This window comes from Athene cunicularia (assembly GCF_003259725.1).
Source record: "Athene cunicularia isolate RWA chromosome 2 unlocalized genomic scaffold, athCun1 chr2_part1, whole genome shotgun sequence".
NCBI lineage: Eukaryota > Metazoa > Chordata > Aves > Strigiformes > Strigidae > Athene > Athene cunicularia.
Genome location: NW_020799095.1, coordinates 99,157,727 through 99,175,559, shown reverse-complemented (window position 1 = coordinate 99,175,559; position 17,833 = coordinate 99,157,727). Strand labels below are relative to the sequence as shown.

Genomic DNA, 17,833 nt, shown 5'->3' with positions numbered 1-17,833 from the left:
GTACATCTTATTGAGGCTCTTTTATGTAATAGCACCTACAGAACTGTGCAGAAGAATGAGGAAACCAGAAACTTCTGAATTTTATTATGGAGTGTTACTGCACTTCTCTTTGTACCTGTAGCTAGTTTGAGTCAAACCTTTTATATTAATTTCTAAATGAGTGGGATAAAGTTTCATGAACTGCTGTTGTTCCTTCTGGTCTTGCTTCAGTGCTGGCAAAGTCAGAGAGAATTAATGGCAACCATTTACTTACCGAAATACTAATAGCGTATGCTTTCAATGTCAGTAATTATTTTAATTGCTCTACCAGGAACAGTATGTATTCATCCATGATGCTATCCTGGAAGCCTGTCTTTGTGGGGACACATCTATTCCAGCTTCTCAAGTTAGGTCTGTTTACTATGAAATGAATAAACTGGATCCTCAGACTAACTCCAGCCAGATCAAAGAAGAATTCAGGGTAAGTTGTGGCTAGCATTACCTAAAAGCTATACATTTCAGCTATACTAAAGACTTCTGCTTAATTGCCATGTGAATTTTAGACCAAACCTGGATGGAAAAGACTATAAAAAAGGGAAAATAACATGTCACTAATTGCTGTTGAATTATGCTACGTCATAAAAGAATGCAATATGGTAGTAGTAAAATCTTCTTTTTACTCAATTCCTTCCACTGTCTTTTATTCAGAAGGCAGGTTATTCTGCAGCTGTCTTTGAGGTTGTTTTTCAGATCTGTATGCTTTCAGGATTTTTTGGTTCCAAACCCTGATGACTGTGATGTGTTTTCATTTCTCTGCATATTGATTCCCACTGAAACTGAATGATGAGCTGATCTATTCTTAAGTATTTTGGGATGTTTTCACTGCTGTGTTAATTTTTCTGTTGTATTGTTTACTCTTTTTGAAAGACTTTAAATATGGTGACTCCAACACTGCGTGTAGAAGACTGCAGCATAGCACTTTTACCACGAAATCATGAAAAGAATCGCTGTATGGATGTTCTGCCTCCAGACAGATGCCTGCCTTTCCTCATAACAATAGATGGGGAGAGCAGTAACTACATTAATGCTGCACTGATGGATGTAAGTTTCCACTACATCATTAATAATAAAAAGGGAATAAGCAGCCCTCCAAACTGGGCAATGCCAGAAAGTGGAGTCAGCATAAGAAGACTGAAATCCTTCTAGGTTTTTTTCCAAAAATGTGGCACAAAATCTTTAAATTCCCAAGCACATTTAGGATCCCACATATGTTATGTCACAACCAAGGTTCCAAAGCCATGCTCAGAGAGCAAGTCAGGGAGTTTTGATAAATTAAATGTGTCTGGATATCTCCCTAGTGCTTGAATTTTTAACCATCTGGCCTAGGAAAAAAAGAATTACCTATTAAGACACTAAGGCAGTTAAATAGGATAATAACGTTTGCAGCAATATTTCAGTTCCCTTTGTTTCTAATTTAAACAGTAATTAAGAAAAAAAAATTGTCTGTCAGCACAAGATAGTACACAAACCATTACTTCGGTCTTTCTGGTTTTTTCTGTTTGAATGAATGGTTCCTCTTCATATGTGTATGTATTTTTTTTTCCTAATGCAACTATGGTAATTCTAATCCTGCTAATAGAATATCAGTAAAAAGACACTTAAACCGCCTTTACAGTCTATAGATATTTATAGCCTATCTTTGACAATTTCAAGCTATAGTAATTACGGTTGTCAAACACATAAACAGCAAGAAAACAGAGGTTAGCAAAGAATGAACGCATTGTAAATGGCCTTTTTGAAAAGTGAAGCTAGAGTAATAACAGTTCATAGCAGTTTTTGCACTTCTTTCCCTCCAAGTTCTCAAAGCATTTTCCTAAAATAAGCCTAAGTTCAAAACGCTCCTGTGAAAAAGTAGGTGTGCTATCTTTATGTTTATCTATGTAGAGAAACTGAGAACAAAAGTTTAACTGCCTTCTCTAGGTTCTCACAGTAGGTCAACGACATTCGTATTAGAACAGAGCTCCCTTGATCTGCAATTTACAACCTTGCCATTACATTGTCTCCTTTCCTGGAGAGTTCAGTACTGTTTTGTTCTGTAAATTAAGTACGGCTCAGAAAGAGCAGTACCTCAATATTTGCTTTGAAAATGCTTCCCTTCTTCACTGTTGAAACAATGTCCTGGATCTAAAAGTGTGTCTGGGCAAAAGGCTCTGAGGGAGGAGGTGGTCTAGATTACTTTCCACCTGAAGCGCCCTAGCCAGGCTCCTGCAATATCCCCACACTGACAGACAAGAGCAGACATTTGACCCTCTCTCTAAATTCTCAGTCTCCAGCAGGCAAGATGATGCATTTTGCCCTCTCCACTTGCATCAGTTGAGATGCAGTTGGATCACCTCGTGTAAGCCTTTAGAGCTCACTTCAAGCAAAAGGAATAGCAAGCATAATTTCCATTATTCAGTATGAGCATGAGTTGGAGAACGGGTTTTCCTAAAAAACTTCTGGGACTTCTAAGTGAGGGAGTAATGGAGACGCCTTCAAGCATCTCTCATCTGCATGCGGCTTCCAGCAAGACAGGACCAGTAGGTTAGAAGGCAGCTGACTGATGTACCTGCAGCATCAGTGCCCTCTGGTTGCAGTTTGCTAAAAAACAAACCAAAGAACTGAAATCTTGTCTGTCTTCATCTGTACCCCAAAACGCATTGTATTCATTTTCTGTGGTCTCTTCAGTGACTGTCTCTGACAGAAAGATGCAAACAGGTGATCAGATTGTATCTCTCTTGTGGTACAGATACTTCAGTTCAAGGCATGTAGAGGCTTCCTTGCAATGGCAACCCCTCCTAATAATTGCCCCAGTATGGCCACGCTGGCCTTGAACTCTCAAGAGGACATCAGTAAAGATTCTAGTATGAGATTCACAGTGGGACAGTTCCACCAAACAGCTCAGTCAATGACATACTCTGGTACTAAAACAACCCAAAGAGCACTGAAGTTTATCCCCTGGGTATCCTTGCTGCTGTCAGATAGACCAGAATTTCAACCATATTTCTGAAAAAATAACTAGATATTTCCTTTCACAGTCATCATTCAAATTAACAGCTAAGTGCAGACAGCCAAGATTAATCTGTCCATTAACAGCTCAAAGCAAAACTGTTGCTCAGAATTTTGTGGGAGTTGCATTGGAGGCAAAAACCTCTGATGATTTTACTCTGTGCCTGTGGCATAAAATACATTTCAGAAATATACCATCTGCAGAAGTTATTCTGCCCAAATACAGTTTATTAACTTTGAAGCATGTAAGATCTCAGGAAAGAGCTGAAAACAATGTATTAATTATATAGAAAATAGAAGTAACACTTTCAGTCCTGAAGTTTTGGGGCTATGACTGGCATTCTGCTAAATGGGTATTTATCTCTTACCATTCTTCTCACCATCTTGTTATTTCTTTGCAGAGCTACAAGCAACCATCAGCTTTTATAGTTACACAGCATCCCTTACCAAATACTGTCAAAGATTTCTGGAGACTGGTCCTAGATTATCACTGCACTTCAATAGTTATGCTGAACGATGTGGATCCTGCACAAGTAAGTCCAGAAGAATGCTCCATTCAAAAAGTGCCTCAGCATTTCAGAACAGCTTTAGGATGTAATTAGTTTATAAAACAACATTAAATAGTAACACACTGAAAAATTGATTTGTAGCTTGTAGATATACATAGGGAAAGAGGAATAAATAACACCATTGGCAGCTTCTCCCCCAAAATGTTAGTGCACACATAAGTGTGTGCATGTATCCATAACTTATTCTGATAAGAGAACATGCTTTGTGAAGAGCTGATAAAAACCAAAAACAATGATTGTAGAATTCTGACTCAAGTCTGAAACACACCAATAACCAAAAGTTATTCATTAGAAGCCAACAGCTATTCGTTAGCCTGCCTGAGACAGGTCAAGGACTTTGGTCTGCATATGAGGGGATGGGTGTTCTCAGTGTGAAAATCTGTGTTATGTTTGGCATAAAATGACATTATTAGGAAGGCGATAGGAACTAAACAAGATTGCATACTAAGCATCCTTCGGAAGAGAAAACAGGGCAATGAAATGTATGGAGGAATGTAATTGCCTTACAAAGGGGTTGTGCATGCCATTACATGTTCGTTAGAAAATTGGAAAACCGTATCTACTGTTTTGGCAATTTAATCACTAGAATGAATCCCTAAGCATCCTAGAGCCTGGCTCGCAACTGTGCAATTCCAAGTTCTTACACAAATATAATTTCCTTGGTTCCAACAACCTGCACCAGCCATCTGCTGGAAGAGCATGGTGGTAATCTGGATTCTTAATCTGCTGATTATTGGTTAAGAGCAATGGTTATTTTTTATAGCAGACCACATGTCAGTTTTATTCTTGATATGATCAAGAATCTTTTTAGCTTTCTTGAGTATTGCACATACTTAGAAAGTGTTACCTCTTATTTCTTTTTAACATGAGGAATTTGTTGTTAAAACATACTCATCTGCCGTTTTGTCTTTCAAAGGAATGTGTAGAAATTCCACACACTAGTTTAAAGACTGAATTTCTGATTCCAAGCCCTTAACTGTCTACAGGGAGAAAAATAGAAATGAAAGACAAAACTTTTATTCATGAGCCTTAAGATAATTTTCTGAGTGAATACGGAAAGACTCAAGGGAGTCAGACTGTTAGGGACTGCTGAACAGAATTTTTTTAATTTGTGGGCTGTGTTTTGAATTTACAATAATGCATGGCTATTTCAAGCTTTTATTAGCCTCACAGGCTTTTAAAAGCTATTGGGATATGCAGTTAATGCACCTGCCTCTGCAGTATGTTAAACATTTTCCCTCTAATGTGAGTAACAATCTTTTCATTAGGAATAAATCTCAAACCCCTTAGAGCAAACAGAAGTGGAGAGAGGGCAGAGCTTATTAAAAACATGCATTACATTCAGATTTATTAATAATTACTGTTATCATTATTATTTATGTATATATGGAGTGTTTAAAGTTCTGGTTAGATATTACAATGGATGTGGATTGTTATACTCTATTGGGAAATGAAGTTCAACCCTTCACAGTGACTCTAACTTAAAGAGAGTTGCTAGCATCCCATGCATGCAAAATGCAATCACCTAAATGCTTTTGTTTTCTTTAAAACTTGACAATCTCGGCTTCCTAAAACAGGTCCAGCAAACAGCTCTGCTTATTAGCATTTAAGCCATTTTTCAAAGATCTGTTAGAACAATATTCCTATAGATTTGAAAGACGTGGATTCAATTGTGCACATGTTAAATGATCTGAGCACTGGCGTTTGCATTACTTGTGTGGCTTGTATTTTGCCGGCCTGTACACGAGCATATTTCATAATAAAAATTTGTGTAAGATTTAGACAATATTTGGAAAGTAATTTGCTCAGCAGACCAAATCATGGGGGGGGTTTAAAATAAATGAAAATTTATTTTCCTACTTGAAATTTCTGGTTTTAACTTGTTAAAGTGAACTCCTGCAAATCAGACCCTGTTCTCTTTTTAATTGATGAAGTAAATTATTATGTTTTCCTAAAATGTAGTCATCTCTAAACAGCTTTGTTGAGGACTAAGTGTTGTAAGAAATGCAAAACAACATCTGGAGAAAATGTGATTTGTCAGCTCAGCTCTGGATCACCACCAGCAGTGCAGCAGAATGAAGACCACAGCTGTTTTACTGAATGAAATAAAGTTCCAAATATGACATCAATGCTTCTGCAAGCAAACAAAATTTCATGAGTTCATACTTAATTTTGGTGAATGCTTGCAAAAGCTACATGCTTGAACTGCTCTAAATATCCCTGGGGAAAAAATCGTTATGGTTTTTATAGAAAATAACGGACAAGCAGAGTCTAGCTTCAAAAACCTCCTTGCAAAGTGTTGATTTAATCTTTAAAGTATTAACACAGATGATAATTAGTTCCTGGATTAAGCCATTGTGATATTATTAGACACTAAAACTGCAAGATAATGGTAGTATTACTTTGTGATCTTTAGATACCTAGAAGTAATGTTTTCTGAGCACTAAAGAAAGCATAATTACTATTTTCAGGTGGCATTCATAAGATGAAATTGAGCAGTTGTTGAAAATCTAAAGCAATCCTGATATTAGCCAATATCATCAGTCACAAGTGAAACAGATGTGAAAGTGAAGTCCTGAGCTTTGAGAATTGATGCACCCTTCATAGTATAAAGCATGCATTCTGATGTAGATTGAATTATTACCAACTTTTCAGGACAGTTGGAGATACCACGATTTTTGTCTTTAGGCTCTACTCTGTCTCCAAGATATGGTCATATTTGACAGCATCCCACTGTCTTGTCATAACATATTTCAGAACTGATGTTGACTGTCAGAAATGTGTTACTCCAAATACCAGAGAATGGCGAGCATAGCAGCAAGCAATAGTATGTTCAATTAAGTGAAAAGGCATTTGTTTAAACTTGTAAAGTAAAAGTAGAGTGCTCGAAACTGGTGGAAGATGGTGCACTGTGTATTTTATAAAGAAATTGTGTGAGAATTTCAGTAATAAATGTAGCACAAAATAAAATCTAGAAAAGTATATTGAGACAGCATGAAATTCAGAGGGATTAACTGTGTTCTTTTGTGTTTGTGGTCTTCTATAGCTGTGCCCTCAGTACTGGCCAGAAAATGGAGTACACCGACACGGTCCTATTCAGGTGGAGTTTGTATCAGCTGATTTAGAAGAAGACATAATCAGCCGGATATTCCGAATTTATAATGCAGCCAGAGTAAGGACATTATTTGCAAAATTTCTGTCTCAGTAGATGAGTCGACTACTCAAATCACAAAAAATGAAAGTTAAACTCACATAAAACCATTCTCATTTTTCAGTTTATTTATTTGAAAGCAACGGTGCAATACTGAGTCACACCATAATCAACAAGAAAAAAAGCCGCCTATGTGTAAAGTAAAAAATATTTTAATGCATATCTCAAGTGTGCTAAATGCAAATGAAATAAATGCAGTATTCAGATGGTATGGTAGCCAAGAAATGCCGAAATCAGTGCTGTTTTCAACAGCCTGAAATTAGCCATCTTGCATATTTGTATTCTGTGTCATGCAAAGAAAGCTGTGCACCAGTAGTAGGCATGTTTTTCAATACCAGTCCCAGGCTTTTAGAGAAGATCCTGTCCCACTAATCACACTTCATAATATATGTAAGCACTTCAGAGGGACAAGTACGTTTTTGTATCCAGCCTTTATGCTTCCATAAAGTTGACAGAAGACCAAACAAGGCATGTCTTTCAAGCTGACTGGAAAAAAGACTCTACCACAGACCAGGCATCTCTACCCATCCAGATGGAGGGAGCCTTTGCAATGGACTGGTATCAGTCACCAAAGAGCCACAGCTAGGAATAAGCAGCACTCCCTGATGAAAAAAGTTGGGAACTGCCCTGAGATCCAGTAGCTATCAGGACAGGGAAACCACCCAAAACCACACCCAAAAACATGCTAACATCTGAACAGATTGTGAGCTTCAAGATACTTCTTTAATACTGTGAAGGCCTTACATTCACAGCAAATGTGGCAAGATAGAAACACAGTCTCCAGCAGTGTTAATGTGAGCTTTAGCAGGCGCTGGGTCTGGCTGATGTGCTTTGGGAAGAGGGGCTGTCAGCTGAAAGAAACCGGTCAGGAAATCAGTAGATTCCAAATTTTGACATAAAGCAGACAAAACGCATCGAAGAACATATCTAATACTGCATCCACTTTGGTTTATTCCCTTATCTCATTAATCTTACGTACTCTCTATTACCTCTTACTCTAGAGAAAAAATGGTAATGTCAACATTTCTGTGTGTTCCTCATTTTAAAAGTGGCACTAAAATGCCATCACTTTGCACAGAAGTGAAAGTGGCAAATCCTAGACTACAGAAACAGTTTTCATGTGTGTGTTTATTATGCCCTTTTCAAAAGACTAATTTTCTACCACTAACACTTGTTCTATGCTCCTTTTTTATTTTAAATCACCATAAAGCAACTGTTCGGTAACATTTCACCAGAGGGGTTCTGACTGCTGCAGTAGCACACAATAAAATAAAATGTAGTTAGGTTTTTTATAAGCCAGAAACATATGAGGGTTTTGTTTGTTTTTTTAAATGTTTCCTGCTTCAGAATATCTTGAAAGGTTGAAAGGTTTTGACCTTTCTTGTAAAAAAAAGACAGAAGCATGCAAATATTATTCAAAATGCTGAAACATATAAAAAAAAAAATGAAGTTGTGTTGCAGGTCTCTCTTTGCTACCAAATTCCTCCTATGATATTAATTAATTATTTGCTTGGTCCTGCAGCTGTACCATTGCTCTATTCTAAGTCTATTTGTACAGCACTCAGTTTAAAGCTTCTTGTTCTACTAACTCCATTGGAAATTAAAAGTTATAACTCCTCAAGGGCAGTTGAAATTGCATTAGTGTTTGTCAGTGGTGATCTGCTTGAACAACTTTCCTCACTGATACAAATATCTAAATTATATACCAAAAATAATCTGTTATTTTCCCTGTTTGTTGTCTGAATCTCTACAGCCCCAAGATGGCTATCGGATGGTGCAGCAGTTCCAGTTCCTGGGATGGCCCATGTACAGAGACACTCCAGTTTCTAAACGCTCCTTCTTGAAGCTTATCCGCCAGGTGGAGAAGTGGCAGGAAGAATACAATGGGGGAGAGGGACGCACAGTTGTACATTGCTTGTAAGTACTGGAAACAGAAAAGAGAAAATAAAGGAATACTCTTAACAGAATAGGTGCCAGGTTTTAAAATATTTGTGAAGAGGTATCTATCTAATCTGGAAGTGGATAAATAATACAACCGCTCATTTAAAAGCTCTGAATACAAGAAGAATTGTATAATTTTTATGTAGATTCATGAGTTTCCCTCTACCTTGGTAGACTCCTGTGAAAAGATGATGTTTAAGTCAACTTTATATAAAGATGTCCAGTGACTTTTGCAAATGGAAAAGGTGCATATTTATTCAGAGAAAAATCAAAATTGTACCTTCAGAACAACGTACCCTTTATTTCTACAGATAAGAACTGTAGAAATAAGTAGTATTGGAGGGGTGATTCCACTTCCACACATAAAGCATATAAGTAAAAGTGGTGTGATAGACCAGTTACAATGATCCTAATGATCCAAAAGCCTTACTTTTCTCTAATAAGAGTATATACTTTTGTACTTCTGTGGCCTTTGTGCTCCAGTGGTGCAGGCTCTCATCCAGTCTGCCACCATCCTTCCTTTTATATGGCTTAATACTTGTACACGCTGTTTGCTCTCAGCAGTAGCTGATTTTTGAGACTCAGTCTTGAGTGCTTAAAGTTTTATCCCTCTTCCTCTAAACATCTGTTTAAAGATGCTGCCATGATGGGGAAGGGACATGCTAATGGGAAAAGCACACACACACTTTCAGAAGCTGAGACCCAATGTTAGAACGATGGAGGAAAGTCTAAGAGTGTATTAATAATTCCCACTATCACTGACCTTGAACAAGTCATTGCTCTTCAGTTTCCCCATCTGTAGAATGGGGATAATAATACTTTCATCAAAGGAGCATTGTGCAGTGTGATTAATTAATGTTTTGAGATCTTTAGCTGAAAAGACCCTTTTGAAGTGCAAATTACTGTTATCTCTGAGGTGGCTGATGATATTAAATAGTTGTACAACATCACACATGCGTCACTTCCAGGCAGTACAGAAAGAAAAAACTCTAATATCATCCTTTTAAATGGCTTTATTTTAATTAAAATTCTCAAAGAGTCCACAATATCAGGCAATGTTTTGGCAGCAGAGAGCATTCTTTTCATACAGCCTGGATGTGACAGATGTGCGATGTTGTATCTTCCTTTGAAAATCAACCATTTGCAAATGTGGTTTGAAAGACCTGCTACCTAACTAGTCTGCACTCTGGTAATTATTAAGGTTTATTATTTTCAGTGAAGCACAGCCTAAAGATTCTGATTAGAATAGCTGTAGAAATAATAGGGTTTCCAGAAAGAAAAAGATTCTCAAAGATTAAAAATAACTGGGGATAAAGTATTATTAAATACTGTATTTGATCATGCATATGAACACTTGTGCCTGGCTTCTTTGTTAGCAAGTCACTTCGGGTTCTCATCCTCTGATACTGTGGGTGGAGGGGGAATACATACACTTTTAAAAGTAGTCATTGCCAGGCAGCCTGCCCCTCTGCCTGGTGCCAGGGAGTGAGCGCATCAGCCAAGGGAATATGGCAGCACCGCCTCTTGCCATGCTAAAGGTGGAGCCACTGGAAGGGCTCCTACAAATGAGACTTTGGGCACTTCTGCTGCTCCTCTGCAATGCCTTTTGAGTCCAGGAGGAGAGCACCAGGATTTGGAGTAAAAGAACTCAAAGATCCACTTTCTCTAGAACATTTCCAGGCCTGATGTTCGTTGCAACCTTGTGTGTTTACAGTGCAAAAGGCTGCTGAACTGAATCGAACAGTACCTTGTTATTATTTTAGCAGCCTCTTTGTGCTGTCTCAAGCGTTTGCTAAAGGGTGGTCCAAAACTCAGCCATTCGATTCCTCCCAGGCTTTCAGCCTGCTGGATTCTGAATCATAGCTTTGAGATCTTTCAGCCCATTAATTCAAATTAAAAATTGTGTTCTGCCTAGACTTCGGCAGCCTTTGGGGACAGGAATGTTTTGTGGTTTCTCCCCACTGGAACTCATGCCTTCTGTAGCCATCCCTGGTGCTGTACGAACTTGTAACACAGAGTCAATTTTAACTGAGCCATTTTATCACTTTTATTGTAGGAATGGAGGTGGCCGCAGTGGGACATTTTGTGCAATCAGTATTGTTTGTGAAATGCTTCGACATCAGAGGGCTGTTGACGTATTCCATGCTGTGAAGACGCTGAGGAATAATAAGCCTAACATGGTGGACCTTCTGGTATGAGCTATTTAACTGCACCACTAAATAGAAAATTTCCTTTTTCTCAGAAGACTCGGAAAGATTTCCAGGATTTGCAGTGGGAGTTGTTCACAAAGCAAGCAAGTAATTTTCAAAGGGGATAATGAAGTCACTTCACTTGTAAGAGTATTTTTACACTGCTCTCTTCCCAAGGAGACTTTGTCTCTGTTCATTTGAATTTTTTAAGAGTTTTAAACTTTCAGCCGAACATCCTTATTAATTTTCTTTTCTAGCAGGCTGAGCCAAGTGGAGAGCAGCCCTTGCATAGTAGAAATAATAGTTATGTAAAATGAAATGCCAGATTTTCAAATTATATATTTTATAAATAACTTAATCGCCTAATATTTATCAAAGCCATGAATTTCATTTTGACATCCAGAATATTGCATTTAATTGTGGTTGCTCTATCTCACAGAAAGATTAAAGAAGTTCAGAAACAAGGGGCCATGTGCAATTATTTTCCTAGAGAGTATTTTATGGGCTTTTTTTTTTTAAATGGAGAATTGCTGAAGTGCCAGCTGCTATGCCAGAAGAGCTTCAGAACAGCTTAAACTAGCAGGTTCTTACACTCCAGTGTGTAGTTCTGTACTTGGAGATGGGTATAGTGTGATACCCTATTCTGAAGCCTGGGCTATAAAAGACACTGTTTTACAACATCACACTGTAGAGGTGGCTGCTTAAGAGGCAGCTGTATTCGATTTAGCATCATAGGCAGGAGGAAGCAGCATCTGGGCAGCTTCAAGGTGCTAAAGCAACCTGAGCTAATTTTGCAGGCTCTGGTTAAACAAGTTTGGGTCATATTTCAACATCCTTTTTAGAGTGCCCACGGTAAGGCAGAAGGCATTTGGCAGAGCTGGTCCAACCTGTTGTACTTTTAGGAGAGATTCCCCCTCTCTCAGATGAGCTACTGAGATCTGGGTGTGAAACACACTGGAGAATAGGCAGAAAACAGGAATTTCTGTTGGGGAGAGTGAGGCTTTCAGCCTCATGTGTAGGTGAGTAGGGTTATCCACTTCACCACCACATGTATCACTGCCCTCATCTATCCCATAGAGAATGGCTCCCACCACATCCTCCATCACAGTGCTCTCACCTAGCCTGCCTGTGAAGTCCCAGACCCTCCCCTAGGCCCTGCGTTGGCCAAGATCATGGGAAAAAAGCCAGATGTTGCCAGCTGTGCAAAGCAAGGAGGGAATTTACAAGCAGTACCACAGGGCCATGAGCCAGCAATGTGGAACTGTGAATCTTGCGAGAAACTATCGAGCATTCACAGTGGTGGGAGGGAGAAGCTTAGTTGGCTCCTCTTCCTCTAGTTTATATTCTCAGGAGGAGAATCATCATGCTGAGAACCATACATTTTTATTTCCTAGATATTAAGAAAAGTGTCCTACTTCTTCATTCAGATGGTATAGTTTGGATAGAGACTTGGCAGGCCTGCTGTTCTCTGTTCTCCCAGAGCTTAAGTCCACAGAACTCACTGATCTCTTACTCATTTATTTTATAGAAATAAAAAGAAAATTACCAGTGTGAAGGTGTACAGTTGAAGGAAATTCTGTCTATAAATTACCGTTTGTGACAGTTCTCCAGGTGTAGATTTCTCAGGCAGCTGTCTCCATTTTTCTTTTAATCAAAAGCTAAATGTATTATTTTAGAGTGTAAAAATAGCTTTTAGTAAATTGAGGATGGTACTGAGAATGTCTGGACAGCATGGAGAGGCCCCATAAGGCCTTTTCATTAGGCGATTTCAAAGCACTCGTGAAGGAGACCCATATTGTTTTCCTTATTTTTACAGACAGAGGAACAAAGGCAGGGGACAATCAGGAATTTTCCCTTTATCACGTAATTCACTGACAAAGCAGAGTTAGAACCACATCTCTTCAATCTTGGTCTGCTACTTTGTAGGAACAAATGTTTGAATTAGCAAGATTTCAATTTCCATGTAGATTGTTTCATGGTAAAAGGGCATCGAGACAGACACTTGAGTTCTTTTCCTGATCCTGTTACTGACTTTACCCTTTATCACCTTTCTTATATTAAGGTCTTTGCCTCAGTTTCCATATCTGAAAAATTAGAACAGTAATATTCATCTACCTTTGTAAAATGTTGCGGTAAAAGATTAAATGCTCAGATTTATAAATATTTCAGAAAAATAGCTTCAAGATTGCTTTATCAATACATGTTATGCACTTTCCGACTAGATGAAGGACAGTCTTTACAGTCCATACTTAGAGATTCATCTCTTAATTTCATTGAAACCTTTGGTTTTCCTGCAAGTGTAAAAATCTGAATGCCACATCCATACAGTATAGAAATCTGTGAAATTCTTCAGCCATCATGCAAAGGTAATACATGGTATTACAAAACGTATATTACAGAATGCCCAAAGCATTTTCTGATAAAGGTTATTGGACCTACCAATAGGTGTCCTAGAAACAAAATTAAAATGTACATCTCTGAAGCTAGCTAATGTAAAGAGACTTTTAATATCCACCATCAAATGAAGAATAAAAATGCACAAAGGACACACATGAGTGAACACAGTGCAAAATAATATATGTCTGCTCTTTAAGACAGGTATTCAGTTTACTAAAAATGACAGTTACTCTGCTGGATCAGTAAATCAGCATAAAATGAGCATGGAAAAATGGAAATGGATGAGTGGCTGATCTCTTCTTTTGATCTGTTATGTGGTTATAGAATAATTTTCATTTATTTAGAAACATACATGAAATAATAGCAGAGAAGGAATAATTTACATAATATTCCTTTCTTTTCTTTCTTCTTTTTTATTCTTTTCTCATTCTGAAGAAGACACGGGCACCTCACATACAACTCATTCATAACTTAGATGATATGTGCACTTGTTTCCTTTTGACGTGACAGATCTCAACAAAAGAACTTCGAAATTGTCCATACTTGTTAATGGCTTTTTGATTGTTGTAATATTATTTGGTCTCTTACATGTTAAAGTGAACTCTCCTCTCAGCTAAAGCGTGACCCAAAATCACAAGTACAGGCCAGAAGAGTTAATCCATTAAAATGTTTGCTTCAATGAAACAGAGAATATATCTGAAGTGTAGTTGTAATCTTCCTACTTGTGATGTTGGGAAGGTGAAGGCTGAGTGCTGTCAGCTAGTTAAATCTGTTGTTGTTCCTGTATGATAGTACATACTTATATATCTTTTATTAATTGATTCAAGTGCATAAGAGAAAGACATTTCAGTGGCAGAAATAGTCATAAAACCGGCAGGTATTTCCAAACTGAATTTTTTAGAAGCCAGAGCCCTTGGATTCAGGGAACCCACACCTATTTCTTTCGGCTTTTTTGTTTCATTTAAATGTTTGTAGTATTGTTAAATATTGCGAGTAGCAAGAATGAAAACAGAAGAGGGATATGTGTGCACACACAAAGCTGTGAAGTCTTCAGTGACTTCATCTTTTAAAGTTGCAGAGGTGGGCAAGAGTCAGTCAAAACCGTTGGCCTCTCTTGCGCTGGGAGAGGACAGTATTTCAGCATGAGTTTGGGCCGCATGTGGAGGAGGAACAGTAAGCAGCTCTTGCCCTGAAATGTAGCAAGTGTATGAATGACATTAAAATAAAAGTTACAATCTGGGAAGTACTAGACATGGGGTCTATTTTAAGATAAACGTTTCCAGGGAGGAATTTCAGTAACTCCAATTCTGGTAAAGTGCTACACGAGCATTTTGGACAGATGACAGAAGGGTTGCAAGTCAATTTGCTTATGTGTATCAATTTTTCCTCATACAAGTGTATTAGAGCAGCTAAATACCCATCTAATAGAAGCTGTACCATAAGTTACTGTGTGTAGTGTCTGTTGTCTGGTTAATATAAAGATTTTCTTACCTGCATATAAATTGGATTTTCAAACTGGTTCCCATTGACAACAGCTGATAGTAAATAATTTTAACAGAAGAGAAATATTGATCCCCTTAATTAAGTTCCTTCAATAACTGACTTTATGGTTTTCTTTTGATTTTTCAGGATCAATACAAATTCTGCTATGAAGTGGCTTTGGAATACTTGAATTCTGGCTGATTGCATAAACAGCACAGACAAAGTTCCTTCTTTCACCACCACAAACAAAGCAAGTCGCTTCATAATATCTGTGTAAATGAGATGAAGACTTCTCAGTGTTGTGCTTATACTGCTTTGTATAATTGGCTCTTTTTAAGAGCCCAAAAAGATGTTTATAAACTGCTTGCACTGCCCGTTTTCCACTATAATGCCGCTGCTTGACACCCATGTGAACATTCACCAAACCACATGGCCGTTGTTGAACACTGTATTCATACATAGCCATTGATGTGGTGAAGCAGCATAGTCCTTTGGTAAATAAGAGAGCACAATTATATTCTTATGAAGGAATTTGTACTTTTCTGTTACATTTTGTTGCCTGTGATTCTCAGTTATTGTCACAGCCTAGTGTACATTTCTGTTCTGTGGAGAATGCTGTCTGGCATTTTAGTAATATATGATTTTAGTTGTATTTGTATTCTAACACATGCATAATAAATGAATCATATGTAGCTTATCTGAACTAATGAAAGGACATGTACTAAATCATGTTAACTTTGTTGAGTTGTAATTTCTATCCACTTTGTACCATTGCAGAGAGAGAATCTTGATAGAAGTACAGTTAGAAAATGCAAAATACAGGATGCTCAGATTAATATATCCAAAGCTTTTTCATTTGTTTATATTGTAAATATTTTTTGATTTCATCAAATTATTTATTCATTAAAATGAATTTTTTTGTGAAGCACAGTGAGTGACAATCATTTTTATTAAGCCCTGGAAATGCTTACTGTATGATAGTGTAAACATTTGTTTACCTTGTATGGATTCTCAGCTCAATAAATAATTACATACATGATAAAATCTCGTTTAATTTAATATCTCTTGGCACCTGAGTGCCTTCAACTAAGCCTCTTTTCGGATTAATTCTTGTAAATACTGAGCTACCTCCAGAGTGTGTTTGTTGTGTGATCCAATGTTGATCCAGCCAATAGCAAGATGTGCCGTGCCAAAATATAAAAAGAGGTGAATTGTATGTTTAAAAATGCACAAATGCAGAACCCAGAAATTGCCCTGCTGAGATGATGTTGGGCTTGCAGTACTTAGTCTTGTCACAGCATTCCTCTGCAGCCCTGAGCATTCCCTGCCACTCATGCTGCATCTGCTGCTGCAAAAGGGGTGATGGTGCATTTGTTCTTGGGAAGAATGACAGCTGTGAGGGGGAAGTAGTTCCTTGTATTAAAAATACCAATACTAGAATGACTGGGGGTTAAAAGTAAGTAAAACTGCTCTGTTACTAGAGCTGTTACCAGTGGAAAGGTTTAAATCATTAAAGTTCTTGCCTGTCCTGAGAATGGCTGTACTGCGCTTCCATGGTGTTTGAAAGGTTCCCCTTTCTCTCAAGCACTCATCAGTGTCTGAACAGGCTGGGACTTGCCTCATGTTCATGGATGCAGAAAGCACAGCAATGAAGCAGCAAGAAAGGGGAATGGGCCAGCAATGGCTTGCTGCACTGTCCGCTGGAACTGCAGATCTTTCACCCAGAAGTGTCTAGGAGACATTGCAGACAGAGAAATTGCTCAATACTGAAGCCTTCCAAAGCTATATGGAAGTATATTCCCAGTGCAAGGAAGCAGCAGACTGCACAGTATTTCATTTCTTAAAAAGTCCTCTTTTAATGTGCTAGCCATCTGCAATGGGGGCAGTATCTATATAAATGTATCAGTCAAAATGTTTTGAGAACTTCTAAATCAAAGAGATCCAGTTTGGACAGAATGACTCAGAGCTTGTCAACTGCCAGTTCAAAACCACTGCAAAATTCAGATCTGAAGACATGAGAATAGGTTTCCTCTGCAGCTGGAAAGCATCTCTTTTAAAATTGCTTTAAAATGTAGCTGGCAGGTACTGGCCATTGCTATAAATTGCACAGAGGTACTGGAGAACATAGGAAAAACAACCCCAGCCCTAAGAAGAATGATAGTCCTTGGATAAACCCTGTAGCAGAATATGCTGTCATTGGTTTGGAAACCCTAGTGTTCCGAAACAAAATCCAAGCCTCTAACATCATATCCCTCACAACAAGCTTGACAAACCAGGTATGCCATCCAGGCTTGCTTCTTTGTAATAAATGTGTGACACTAAAATGTTGGATTCCATGATCTATTTATTGAAATATGCATGCATGTGTCCAGTATTTCCTGATGCTTTAAAGAAGTGTAAGATGGTTAAGCGTGTTGAAGGAACCCTAGGATAGGTGACAGCAGCAATGCGATCCCAAATGTAAATGAGATTTATTGAAATGCAGCAAGAATCACAGCAATCTCTAACAAGGGCAGAGACTGCCAGTGTCTGCTGGACATTATTTCAGCTGCTGAACTCTTGCAGACATACTTTCCACAGGTAGGTCTTGGGGATGAGAGGGTGGGAAAGAGATGACGGGGAGAGAGTTCTTCAGTGTTTCTTATTGGTTTACTGCTAGTACTTTTTGTTGTTGTTCTTCTTCTGACATAGGCATAGTCAAACCTGTGTTACAGAGTCTGTGTGATGTTGTCCCAAAAGGCATTCTGTAAACTACATTGCCTTAAAACTGGAGCACAGCAAGCAGCTTCATGTCCTCACTCATACTGCAGCTACCAATCAATACAAATGATAGAGAATCCAGGTTTAGGTAAAACAATATTTTGGCAAGAAGAAAAAGCAGATGCGGTCTTCAGGATTTTGCAACAGGGAAAATGTAAGGAATCAGACAGGAGCTAAAAGAAGAGGTGAATGTGGGGGGCAGGTATTCAAGAAGCAGCATGGAGTTTACGAAAGTTACCTGGAGGGTGGCATTTTAG

The 17,833-nt window shown here is 38.2% G+C and overlaps 1 protein-coding gene across 1 annotated transcript in view; it reads left to right on the top strand.

The window, feature by feature from the left end:
- The window catches only part of PTPRM (protein tyrosine phosphatase, receptor type M), a 406,723-nt gene extending 390,863 nt beyond the window's left edge, over window positions 1-15,860 (top strand). The window contains exons 31-37 of the mRNA XM_026841434.1: window positions 311-460; window positions 907-1,080; window positions 3,429-3,560; window positions 6,643-6,768; window positions 8,561-8,724; window positions 10,805-10,940; window positions 14,964-15,860. Of these exons, the coding sequence (XP_026697235.1) occupies window positions 311-460; window positions 907-1,080; window positions 3,429-3,560; window positions 6,643-6,768; window positions 8,561-8,724; window positions 10,805-10,940; window positions 14,964-15,017 (936 nt within the window). The 3' untranslated portion in view covers window positions 15,018-15,860. The remainder of the gene's footprint in view (window positions 1-310; window positions 461-906; window positions 1,081-3,428; window positions 3,561-6,642; window positions 6,769-8,560; window positions 8,725-10,804; window positions 10,941-14,963) is intronic.
- The last annotated feature ends 1,973 nt before the right edge of the window (window positions 15,861-17,833 follow it).